This window comes from Oncorhynchus nerka, linkage group LG16 (genome assembly GCF_034236695.1).
Source record: "Oncorhynchus nerka isolate Pitt River linkage group LG16, Oner_Uvic_2.0, whole genome shotgun sequence".
NCBI lineage: Eukaryota > Metazoa > Chordata > Actinopteri > Salmoniformes > Salmonidae > Oncorhynchus > Oncorhynchus nerka.
In genome coordinates, this window is record NC_088411.1 from 30,099,721 (window position 1) to 30,113,659 (window position 13,939).

Sequence of the window (13,939 nt, forward strand, 5' to 3'; positions counted from 1 at the left end):
ACTGAACTTCTTTAGACTAGTTGAGTATCTGGAGCATCAGCATTTGTGGGTTCGATTACAGGCTCAAAATGGCCAGAAACAAATAACTTTCTTCTGAAACTCGTCAGTCTATTCTTGTTCTAAGAAATTTAGCCTATTCCATGCGAGAAACTGAAGATCTCGTACAACGCTGTGTACTACTCCCTTCACAGAACAGCGCAAACTGGCTCTAACCAGAATAGAAAGAGGAGTTGGAGGCCCCGGTGCACAACTGAGCAAGAGGACAAGTCCAGTAGAGTGTCTAGTTTGAGAAACAGACATCTCACAAGTCCTCAACTGGCAGCTTCATTAAATAGTACCCGCAAAACACCAGTCTCAACATCAACGGTGAAGAGGCGACTCCGGGATGCTGGCCTTCTAGGCAGAGTTGCAAAGAAAAATCTACATCTCATACTGGCCAATGAAAAGAATAGATTAATATGGGCAAATTAACACAGACAATGGACAGAGGAAGATTGGGGAAAAAAGTGTTATGGACAGACGACTCTAAGTTTGAGCTGTTCGGATCACGAAGAAGAAAATTTGTGAGACGTAGAACAAATGAAAAGATGCAGGAGGAGTGCTTGACACCATCTGTCAAGCATGGTGGAGGCAATGTGATGATCTGGGATTGCTTTGGTGGTGGTAAAGTGGGAGATTTGTACAGGGTAAAAGGGATCTTGAAGAAGGAAGGCTGTCACTCCATTTTGCATCGCCATGCCATACGCTGTGGACAGCTCTTAATTAGAGCCAATTTCCTCCTACAACAGGACAATGACCCAAAGCACAGCTCCAAACTATGCAAGAACTATTTAGGGAAGAAGCAGTCAGCTGGTATTCTGTCTATAACGGAGTGGCCAGCACAGTCACCGGATCTCAAACCTATTAAGCTGTTGTGGGAGCAGCTTGAACTTTTGGTACATAAGAAGGGCCCATCAAGCCAATCCGACTTGTGGGAGGTGCTTCAGGAAGCATGGGGTGAAATCTCTTCAGATTACCTCAACAAATTGACAACTAGAATGCCAAAGGTCTTCAAGGCTGTAATTGCTGCAAATGAAGGATTCTTTGAACAAAGCAAAGTTTGAAGGACACAATTATTATTTCAATTAGAAATCATTATTTATAACTTTGTCAATGTCTTGACTACATTTCCTATTAATTTTGCTCCTCATTTCATGTATATTTTCATGGAAAACCAGGACATTTCTAAGTGATCCTAAACTTTTAAATGGTAGTGCATATACTGTACATGACAGTAATGTATGGAGGATAAATGTAAATTGTGTTTACACACCTTTTTAATGTGTAGTACTTTCACACATACAGTGGGGCAAAAAAGTATTTAGTCAGCCACCAATTGTGCAAGTTCTCCCACTTAAAAAGATGAGAGAGGCCTGTAATTTTCATCATAGGCACACTTCAACTATGACAGACAAAATGAGAAGAAAAAATCCAGAAAATCACATTGTAGGATTTTTAATGAATTGATTTGCAAATTGTGGTGGAAAATAAGTGGAAAAGTTTATCTCAATACTTCGTTATATACCCTTTGTTGGCAATGACAGAGGTCAAACGTTTTCTGTAAGTCTTCACAAGGTTTTCACACACTGTTGCTGGTATTTTGGCCCATTCCTCCATGCAGATCTCCTCTAGAGCAATGTTTTGGGGCTGTTGCTGGGCATCACGGACTTTGAACTCCCTCCAAAGATTTTCTATGGGGTTGAGATCTGGAGACTGGCTAGGCCACTCCAGGACCTTGAAATGCTTCTTACGAAGCCACTCCTTTGTTGCCCGGGCTGTGTGTTTGGTATCATTGTCAGGCACGTTTCATCTTCAATGCCTTTGCTGATGGAAGGAGGTTTTCACTCAAAATCTCATGATACATGGCCCCATTCATTCTTTCCTTTACACGGATCAGTCGTCCTGGTCCCTTTGCAGAAAAACAGCCCCAAAGCATGATGTTTCCACCCCCATGCTTCACAGTAGGTATGGTGTTCTTTGGATGCAACTCAGCATTCTTTGTCCTCCAAACACGACGAGTTGAGTTTTCACCAAAAAGTTATATTTTGGTTTCATCTGACCATATGACATTCTCCCAATCTTCTTCTGGATCATCCAAATGCTCTCTAGCAAACTTCAGTAGTGTGTTACTGGTGGTAGGCTTTGTTACTTTGGTCCCAGCTCTCTGCAGGTCATTCACTAGGTCCCCCCGTGTGGTTCTGGGATTTTTGCTCACCGTTCTTGTGATCATTTTGACCCCACAGGGTGAGATCTTGCGTGGAGCCACAGATCGAGGGAGATTATCAGTGGTCTTGTATGTCTTCCATTTCCTAATAATTGCTCCCACAGTTGATTTCTTCAAACTAAGCTGCTTACCTACTGCAGATTCAGTCTTCCCAGCCTGGTGCAGGTCTACAATTTTGTTTCTGGTGTCCTTTGACAGCTCTTTGGTCTTGGTCATAGTGGAGTTTGGAGTGTGACTGTTTGAGGTTGTGGACAGGTGTCTTTTATACTGATAACAAGTTCAAACAGGTGCCATTAATACAGGTAACGAGTGGAGGACAGAGGAGCCTCTTAAAGAAGAAGATACAGGTCTGTGAGAGCCAGAAATCTTGATTGTTTGTAGGTGACCAAATACTTATTTTCCACCATAATTTGCAAATCAATTCATTAAAAATCCTACAATGTGATTTTCTGGATTTTTTTCTCATTTTGTCTGTCATAGTTGAAGTGTACCAATGATGAAAATTACAGGCCTCTCTCATCTTTTTAAGTAGGAGAACTTGCACAATTGGTGGCTGACTAAATACTTTTTTGCCCCACTGTATACTGTAGCTCTAAATGTCATGTTAGCATATACACTGCCTGCCACCATCATCATCTTGATAATTGTTTGGCCTTTTTAACACCTTGTTTACCACATACATCTTTCTTAATTAGAGTATTTTTACAGTTTGTCTTGACAAGTTGTTGATAGCCAACTACTTTTATGCCAAAGTCACATGGACTAAATATAGACAGACAGCTACTCCACCCGCCTCCTTCTTCCTTCTCTCTCCCAAACCCCGCCCCACTTATTTTTTCTGTTCCCCCTCTCCTATCCTCCCTTTTCTTTATCCTCTTTCCCTCCCCTTTCCTCTCCCCTTTACTGTCTCCAACTCCTATCTTCACTGTAGGGAAGTACGTCACCACACCTAGGTTGGACAGAATTGGGTTACCACGTGGACAAGCTGCTGTGCTGCTTCAGAAAGAAAGCCAAAACCACAGCATACTGTCTGCCAGAATGAATAACTGCAGAGGAAAGATTTCATTGTGGCACAACATGTTGTAGGCAACCTTAAAACAGATTGCATTATGCTAATATGACATTGCATTATGTTAATATGACATGGCAAATTATCAGTCTTTTCTCGTATGAAAGGTCAATGGTTTGTGCACAATCCCAAAAAGCCATGAAAGCTGTGTATTTTTTTCATCAGTCAGTATTATGGCCATGTGCTATCCTTATGGATTTCAATATAATGAAGTACAGTTTCTGCCTATAGTATATCACATCATATCAATGAGGTAGCTAACCAAAATTATAAGTGTACCCAATCTTACGAAAACCTAGAGTTCATGGCCCCAAAGAGACAGCAAACCAAGATTTGGGTTGAGCTTCAATCTTGCTCCTCAATACCACCATCAACCATCCCACCATCACCATCCACTCCATCGTACTACCAGTGCCCATCCCACCACCACCACCACCATCCACTCCATCGTACTACCAGTGCCCATCCCACCATCACCACCACCACCATCATCCACTCTATCGTACTACCAGTGCCCATCCCACCACCACCACCACCATCCACTCCATCGTACTACCAGTGCCCATCCCACCACCACCACCACCACCACCATCATCCACTCTATCGTACTACCAGTGTCCATCCCACCATCATCAGCCACTCCATCGTACTACCAGTGTCCATCCCACCATCACCACCACCCTCATCCATTCCATCGTACTACCAGTGTCCATCCAACCATCACCACCACCATCATCCACTCCATCGTACTACCAGTGTCCATCCCACCATCACCACCACCCTCATCCATTCCATCGTACTACCAGCGTCCATCCCACCATCACCACCACCATCATCCACTCCATCCTACTACCAGTGTCCATCCCACCATTACCACCACCATCATCCACTCCATCGTACTACCAGCGTCCATCCAACCCACCATCACCACCACCATCATCCACTCCATCCTACTACCAGCGTCCATCCATCCCACCATCACCACCACATCCTACTACCAGCGTCCATCCCACCATCAACATCAGGATAAGTTTAGATCATGAATTATAAATCCCTCAGATCTAACAAAGACCGCTGAGTCTGTGTGCAGTCAAAAACACGATTTTCCTTTGTTTTATATATATTTCCACACTATGAGGTTGGAATTATACTGTGAAATTGTGAAAAATATGATAACGTCTTTTTTAGTGTAAGAGCTGTTTAAAAAGACTGCCTGAAATTTCAGCCTGTCGTGGTGGAATGGAGTATTGGTCTTCCATGGTGACATCACCAGGCGGTACGTTGGTTAATAGACCAATAAGAAATAGAGTCCCAAACGTCTCTGCCAATAACAGCTGGTTTCCAGTGTTCCCCTCCTCACTCAGACCACTCCCAGACAGCCCTAGCAAAATTCTACTTTGAAAAATGTGTCTTTGCTAAGAAGCAATTTTTTAAAACAATTTTAATTTAAAACAATAAAAGATTGGTACTTAATTGTTACAAAGAAAGGATTTGATACTAACATAAAAACAGCTGCATTGACCCTTCAGATTGGCTGCCTGGTTGAGTTCCTTTAGGCCTAAAGCAGCCATTTTTCTCTCAATATCAAATCATTTCCAGGGGTAAAAATTAAGGCCTACTTTACTGTGATTTTTTTTTCATTTAAAATTGTCAAAAAGAAACAAAAATAGCTTCTTAGTAAATAACAATTTCTCAAGCAAGAATATTTCTAGGACTTCTGGGAGTGGTCTGAGTGGGGAGGAGATTATGGAAAACGAGTTGTTATATTGGCAGAGAAGTTTGAACTCTTTTCTTTTAAGTCTATTAAATCATTTAACCAACAAGATCTCCTGGTTTTACCAATTTGACTTCAGATTTGAACGTTTATCCACGTTTCTTCAAACGTCAAATTTCGTTTTTGACACCGTGGCTTGACTCCTCCTTCTCAAAACCCATTGGAGGAGAACGTCAGTGGAGAGGGACCTCTGACTTTCTCATCCAATTGGTTTTGAGAAGGAGGCAAGGAGAGAGGAGAGAGGACAGGAGATGAGATTCTCCCATATTCTATTTCTATTATTTCATACCTCTGACGGTACATCATGACATTTGGATAGCTCAAGAAAGAATAGCTGCCTGGTGTCTATATGTTCGTACGCAGCACAGGAAGAACTGGAAGATGGTTCCTCTCAGGACAGTGGCAGCTATGATCCGTTCTCAATGTATTCTCACTCTGTCTTCCTCTCTCCTCACCAGGATTATTATTCTCCCGACATCTGACATGCAGAGGCCGGGCACACATAGCACTGCACACACACACACACACACACACGGCACAGTACCTCACTGTGTTCTGCACATGCATGAACAATGGAGCAATTGCAGAATACTGTAGTCAATTCTAGTGAGGCAGTGTCTTTATACACCAAAGCATAGAGGGGCACACACACACAATGGTATGGAAAACACAGTGAGGTGTTAAGTTAACATGTATTTGTAGGTCATTTTAGTTATTCCTCATCTGTCATTCAATGTATATATATGTATATATATATGAAACGTTCTACTGTAGAATACACCATCATGGGAGTATCAGCATAACCATCTCCCAAAATCAATACAGGTGTCTTCCAAAGTTGTGTCTGAGAGAAGGTTACTGTTTGGGTTCCCACCCTGTGTCTGCTATCCCAGACATATTCGAAAAGAGAGCTATCCCAGACATATTCGAAAAGAGACCATGTTCCCTACCATGGAGCTACATGCACAAGACAATCAAATGTACGAAATTGTCTATATCATAATGGGAGCATCAGCATTATTTAAAAACTATATTTAACCTTCGTTTAACTAGGCAAGTTAGTTAAAAACAAATTCTTATTTACAATGATGGCCTACCGGGGAACAGTGGGTTAACTGCCTTGTTCAGGGACAGAACAACATATTTTTACCTTGTCAGCTCAGGGATTCGATTCAACAACCTTTCAGTTACTGGACCAACGCTCTAACCACTAGGCTACCTGCCGCTGAACCAAAGGAGCCCCTAAATGATGGTTCCTATTTGTATTTCCACCCTGTGAGAGACTTCTCTTGTCAGGGCTAATATTGCTCTTAGGCTACACTCCTCCAGGAGTCCGTTTCATATTTCTGTTCAAGCCCACATAATAAGTACCACCAATGGAATACAGTGTCTGCTCTGAGAATAATTGAAGAGAAGAATATAACTAATGTGGCATGAAGTAGCAGGTGTCTCACTGCAGGGGAATACAGAAATGAAGATTAGGTGTCAGTCCCTACGGGCCCTGGTTAAAAGTAGTGCGCTATGGAAGGAATAGGGTGCCATTTGGGATGTAACCAAGAGATAATGTTGTCTTTACTTCATCAACAAAGCCATTAGCAATGCAAGGAGGAAATGACAAACAAAGAGAGGACATAGACGGAACATGTCCAAACAGTAACACCTTCTCAAATGGGATCATTGAAAAGATTCACATTTCCAACATCTGCCTTCAAATCACAGAAGAATATGGTCCAACATTGTACCAACATCTATAGGCCAAGATCTAGCCATAAGAACACATGAGCAATGTCAGAAGTCCACTATCTTCTCTGAAATGCTAACCTTGAAATCAAGCAAAATGTCACCAAGAAAAGGTTTCTGGTGTGTTTCACATTTCTTAAAAATACTTAATTTAGAATGCTTAGATGATGCTATTGTAATCACTCATCAAAGATTGATAGAGCAAGATTGAGTTGGAAGAAATGAATACAGGTGGCATATCTAACAAGGCCTCTAGTCTTGGCTACATGATGTTATGGAATACACAATATACTGCATACAGCACAGGAGGTTGGTGGCACCTTAATTGTGGAGGACGGGCTTGTGGTAATGACTGGAGCGGAATGGGTGGAATGGTATCAAACACATCAAACACATGGTTTCCAGGTCTTTGATGCCATTCCATTTGCTCCGTTCTAGCCATTATTATGAGCCGTTCTCCCCTCAGCAGCCTCCTGTTGCATACAGTTACTGCAAATATTCTACACATATGTGCCTATTGTAGTTGCTCCATATATTTTCTTTGCATGTGCATGTGGAAATCACTTCCTTCATCTTCTTCCAAATACATATTGTTTTTAATGACTGGAAACTTTCATTAGGAGGTAAAGCCATTGGAGATGAAAAAACGTCATAGGTCAACCATTCCCTGGTGACCTCTTCCAGGTAAAGGCAAGACACCTTAGAGAATGAGGAACACCTGCACGTTGGGCTAATGAGCCCTTGCAGGAGCTCAACCACTCATTAACAACCTTACAAACAACTATGACAACATATGTTAAAAAATTGTTGTATAATGATGAACCAATTTTGCACTGGTGGGTAGGTTACTTGAAATTCTTGAATTGTCCTACTAGATAAGGCCTAAAGACCTATTGGGCCTACAGGCATGTTGGCCTATCCTGGTCTGGAGGAAGAGAAGATCTGCATTTTCTGTAAACTCTTGGACTACTAATACTGCTTGAAATGATGGAAAACGATAAATAATTATGTCGTGTTGTTGTTTAGTTAAAGGGGATCTGTTGGATAGTGTTAGTAAGACAGACAACGGCCCAGAAGAGAATCCAGATATCTTACCTTCGCTGCAGTCTTTGCCCTGGTAGTCAGTCTGCGAGCAGTCGCACGTGGGTTCATCGTTAATGACATTGCAGACCCCTCCATTTAAACACATGTTGGCTGCTGCACCACAGAGGTCGTTAATGACCCCAGCGCTGTTTAAAAGCGCCGATTCCGTATTGTTGACCTTTATGTCCGTTATCCATCCGGTAAAAGGTACATGGTCCTTGACCACAGCTGATGTTAACCTTAAAGCCACAGATCGTAATTCCGGTGGTATTCCCCCAAGAAACAAGTGGCTGAAGACAGTCATATCCCTTCTTTTCGACTTCACTTCGACCCACTTCACTTCATTGTCGACCATTAGCGTTGTGTTTTTAAAGTTTCTCCATATTGTCACAGCATGCCACTGGCTGTCATTGACCGCTGTGTTGGTTAGAACCGTTGCGGGCTCAGCGCAGAAGATGGAGAATCGAAGACTGAGTTTACCGTTGTGTATTAGGAGTTCTAAAAAGTCGCAGAATCCCTCGTCATCGAAGTACACTAACAGCCCGTGGGAACTCTTAGTTTTCATGTTGAAGCTCATTTCACTCTCACAACATGCATTCCACATTGGAAACCTGGCCCACTGGCCCTCTGCGCCTGTAAACTCCATAGTTGCCCCCATGTCTACCATACAGCACAAGAGAAGGCCTACCCATATTAGATGGGCGCCATGCCGCATTGCAAGAACCATGATGTGACCGAATTGTTCTTTAGGTCTAGGCTACAATACCGCTGAGTCAGATTTCAGACGGAATTGTCTTTTATCAAGCTAGATGAAGTTAGGGGTAAGGGTGATATAATACGCTGATTTACCACTAAGAATTGTGTATATGAACTGACACATTGTAAACCTAAATGAATTATTTTGTTGTCATAGCCTACCAGCAAGCTACACTAGTCCACCGAAGACAATACCATCTTTGAATATAGGACCACTTTCTGTCGCGCCTAAATCCCAATTTCTCAGTCCTATATATTTGATTTTATTCCGTCAATATCTTCTGTCTCCCTATTAGTTTTATTCTATAATCCAGATTTTCTTCCAAAAACAGGCAATGGTGATTCAGAATCCAATTTCCATCAGGCCTTTTATTTTTCTTGATTTTTGAATGTTTCTTATTTTCGGTGCCAGGCAGTTAGAGCGCACCAGTCGGTTCTACTGCTGTTGAAACGGCGTCAATAACCATCCTATTCACACCAGCGAGATGTGGCGGGCATCCAGAGTCATTGCTTTTGGCTTCTCACCCTGCATCCTCCGCCAAACAGAACGATTGTTATTGTTTGATTGATTATCGCATGGAGCTTTTCTTTTTTTTCCCAAGGCCAGTCTCTGATCCAAAAAGCTTAAGCTTACAACATAATGAGAAGAAGATCTGTAAAAAGAAAAGAAAAATAAGAACGGACAGTTAAGTGTGTTTTAGAAACATTTTGTTTATCAATTTGTCATATCATGTTAGCCATCTTACATAATTATGATATATTCAGTAGAGAAACATTTTGTTTTAGAAACATTTTGTCTATCAATTTGTCATATCATGTTAGCCATCTTACATAATTATGATATATTCAGTAGAGGATGAATTGAGACCCCAAGGAATTGTGGGGAGCTGCGGTGGCGTGCGGATTGAAAGCACAGGAATCTCGGGATCTAGACTCAGTATTGCCAGGAAAATTATGTATGTTTTGGTTGCAAAGAGAGCACATTCGCTCACACCTGCACGTCCTTATGTGTTCTATATCAATGGAAGATGTATTCTGTCTCAAAGGGTAGCCTACATCGTTAGCGCAGATACGTTCTCTTTGCGCACACACATTCTTTGCGCACAAGGCGGTCGCCTGTCCTACAAATGTCAGGGAAACTTAACATAGGTAAGCATTTCATTATTAGTCTACACCTGTTGTTTACGAAGCATGTGACAAATAACATTTGATTAGATTAGATTGTCATGTAGGCTATGTATTTATGAATGTTTCACTGCAAGTAGAAGCAACTTTCTCAAAGCAAATCTAAGCAGCTCACAATTACATAAACATCAACTAGCAATAGTCACCACTACTAGGCCTACATCATTTAATTCAATTACATCTAGAGAAATAATTTGGAATTGTAAATAGCTTATTCGAAAAAGTCGATCAAAATAAGTCTACAGCAGTAGCCTGTCTTATCTAACACACGTATTTCTCCCCATAGCTATCCCAGGGGGGAGAGATACTTGTACCTTCCCCTATCAACCCTAATAGCCCGCCACAGGTGACGATATTATATGCCCCACAAAATGCTCCGCATCCAAGCAGCAGCATCCACAATCCTCTCAGCACAGGAACGTTCCATGAACTCTCTCATTCCATAAGTAGATCTCATTCTAAATGTTGCGTTAGATAGGCCTAAGTGTTTTTGCTATTCAATAGAATATGCATGTAATGAAACCGCTGAAATCTTGTTTGTAGGTTTCCTCATTTCATATTTTGTTTAACTCAAGACATTCCAGTAGAATTAAGACAAGCGCATGAATTCAGAATTTTCAAAGGGGACGAGTTGCCTACCAGACCTCGGTTCAAATACCATGTTAATTATTTAAGTTACTTTCACATACATTTCGAAGGAAGTATTTGCACACATTCACAAAGTAGTAGCCTACATTTGGAAAATATTGGCATGCATGGCATGTATTTTTTATAGGAAATTACTTGAAACAGGGCTAGAGTACTTTCAAATACTTAAAATCGAAGTTGTGAATTCGGCCACATTGTTCGAAAATACGAAAATACAAAGGAAATAAGTAGCCTATGTAGAACATACATACTTAAATACACATGTATTTGAACCCAGGTCTGGACAGGACAGACAGAAAATGACCTTTCAATCAAACCTAAACGAAAATCATTCCAAGAATACAGTTTGCTATACAGTTTGCTAGAAGCCATAATATACGGGGGATCGGGGACTGGAAATGAGTTACAGAGATTCAACCCATATCAAGTCAAGTGTACCATAACATAATGACCGAATGGCATGAAGATAAACATGAGATTCCACAGCTGGCCCCATTACACTGTCTGTCTTACTCTCAACACATCAGATCATATTAAATTGACCCGTGCCTTCTACAGAAAACGAAATTTGCATATAAACGTGTTTTTAAAAGGCACTTGACAACATCCCTTAAATATTGCTAACAATAAAGAAATCAAATCTGCAGATTACACAGTTGCAAACGATTATGCATGTTTTATGATTTTCCCTCAGCTATTCCGTTGCCCGTCTAGCAGCTCAACCTACTAGAGAAAAATAAAACCATACATGGAAAATACAAGGTCTCTTTTACCTGCATCTAGAATCTGATATCCAGGACCGACCCAAATCAGAACCCAGTCCTCGTTTTCCTTACCAAAGTATTGGATGAACATCTCTTGTTTCGAACACCACCTTTAATCTTAATTAGGCTACCCACCAAATAACATCACCATGCAGTGATCTCCGACTCAAACTATCCCAACAGATCCACACTAAAAACCCTCAGCCTAACACTATTTTTGAAAACTGTGATTCACCGCATCATTGATCATCAGAGACCTAAAAAAATAAATGAGTTCTCTCTCCTATGTTCAAAAACTTACCAACACCTTTATAACGATTGAAAGAAGTCAACTCATAACGGTACTTTACCTAGGTTATTCCTCCTTTTCGATCCTCAGAAAACGAAACAAATGTAGATAAACAGAGTCCCGGGAAAATCCTGTAATTTTGGTGAGGGGAAAACGGTGCAAACGGTGCAATCTGCCTCCCTGCTGCGCTCTGCAACAGACTGTCAGAAGACAGCCAGCGGGTCACGTGTCTCTCTCTCTCTCTCTCTCTCTCTCTCTCTCTCTCTCTCTCTCTCTCTCTCTCTCTCTCTCTCTCTCTCTCTCTCTCTGTGTGTGTAGCTGCCTGGCTGCCGCCGACTGGAGAGGGGAGGGGCCGAATGCTGCAGCACCTTGGACAGCGCCGTGCGCCGCTGTGCAGGTTGACGTTTATTGTCACGAATCTTGTGCTGGAGGCAGAACTGAGCGATTTCCGTAGATTAGGTAGCTGCAAATTCTAAATTGGCTGTATCATGAAAACAAAAATGTGCTTTTGCTCTTAATTTAATGTTATGGTTAGGCATTGAGGTTAGCAGTGTGGTTACATTTAGGGGTACGGTTAGGGTTAGGTTTCAAATTAAATGTTATGACTTTGTGGCTGTGCCAGCTAGTGACCATTCTGCAGAGCTGCCTCCAGGGCAAGATTCATGACAGTACATGACAACCTGCGGCCGCTGCTGCCGAACGAACAGAATACATATTCATCCACACTCACCAACCGTCGCCTCCGCAGACCTACGTGAAGTCACATTTCGTTTCAAATAATACACGAATTATATATCGATGAATTAGAGAGACAGGTGGGAAAAAAGAAGGGTGCGGTGCAGGGAAAATTAGTATTCTGTCGGCAACGGGGGTGGAAAACGGAAGAGGGAGAGGGGAGAGAAGCGATGCAACGTAACAGCATCAGGATGCGCAGCGAAGGGATGTGGCGACGTTTGAGGCCGGCAGGGAGTTCTCTTGATAATGGGATTTTTTCTTACCATGAACACATTCTTTTAGTTGAAGTAGTGTAAGCTAAATTACATTATTGATCCCCTCGGGTAAATGTAACACAGCGAATTAAAGTGGACACTGTCGTTTAGCAAGTCTTATAAAAAGCAGGCCAACAAGAGCAGACTACTGTTCTGTAAAATGATCAGCTCTTGCTTGTTATAACCTAAATCAATACTACAGTTAAGGGATATGATCATAATAGCCTACTTTGGGAGTGGTGATATTTGAAAATGTTTGAAATGATATAGGCTAATTAACAATATAAAACATTCAACCATTAGGCCTACTTAATGTTTCCATTTCTCTGTTTGTTGTAGTTTGACAAACGACCCAGCTCCACAGTTAATCGTCTCATTCCAACCCTCATTCAGAACATATCCCCATGACCAATGAGTGAGTCCGGTATTTCATGACATAAATAAAAGCCAAATAGCGGTCCTGGTGCTAACATTTGACCCACTGAGGGACCCTCCCGATAACTATTCTAGATTGGTGTCTGAAGGCATCGCGGTCCAATCAATCGTTCGATTCAGCAGGGATGGACGAACCGAACGGATTTGATGTGACCATTGACCCCGCCCGCGCTGTTCTAAAACGTGATCACAGCAAGATGATTGCATTGTTGTCAAAGGCAATATGATTGAAAGTTACAGAGACAATCCGTTTCATTTAAAGTATTTTAAAGTGTACACCCTTCACACTGTTCCTTTTTCCAATTCAATACTACTGGGACATTGTGCCTTTGCTGTGTGTGTAATAATAAAAAACATTATAATAATAACTTATCTTTGTGTCTGTGTGTATGTGTGTTATTGCTATGATGGCATGGTTATGGATAATGTTTGGCTACAGACAAGGCAGTGAGAAAATTCATGATCAAAGGAGATGAAACAGACTAATAAAATCTTAATGGGAAATAGTAATGTAATGTGTCCTTTTAAGTATGCACAGATAATTTAGTCTGCATCTAAATATAGTGCACTACTTTTGATCAGGGCCCATTGGGCTCTGGTTAAAAGTAGTGCACTTTTCAGGGAAAGGGGTGTTACTTGGGGTGCGTTCATACTTTTTAAGAATACAGTTCTGACTCAGAAAGGGTGTTGAAAGGACAAGGTCTTTTCACAATAATATAATATTTATTAAACTTTCAAAGCCTTTTGTATTAAGCCACTATGCTGAGAGTGAACACAGAGTTCTTGAACACGGAGTTAGTGAAAAACAGAGATAGGGCACTTTACATGAATGTGGGGCTTTCCTCTCTATAGGCTCATACAAGGATAAGACTGTACTGTTCCATGTTAGAGAAGCTGAGTTGGCTTCTTCTTTAATGGTTATACGAATTAACTGTGCTATGCAC

General features: G+C 41.5%; 1 protein-coding gene across 21 annotated transcripts in view; it reads right to left on the minus strand.

Annotated features, from left to right (window-relative positions):
* Positions 1-11,774, minus strand: part of LOC115144382 (neurexin-1a) — a 644,902-nt gene extending 633,128 nt beyond the window's left edge. For 17 of the 21 annotated variants that reach the window (XM_065002580.1, XM_065002579.1, XM_065002574.1 and 14 more), the window contains exons 1-2: positions 11,633-11,774; positions 7,942-9,338 (exon numbers count right to left, since the gene is read on the minus strand). In XM_065002580.1, coding sequence (XP_064858652.1) covers positions 7,942-8,656 — 715 coding nt within the window. In that variant the 5' untranslated portion in view covers positions 8,657-9,338; positions 11,633-11,774. The remainder of the gene's footprint in view (positions 1-7,941; positions 9,339-11,632) is intronic. The other 4 variants (XM_065002578.1, XM_065002577.1, XM_029685383.2 and 1 more) reach the window with 1 other exon arrangement.
* Positions 11,775-13,939: the final 2,165 nt, after the last annotated feature.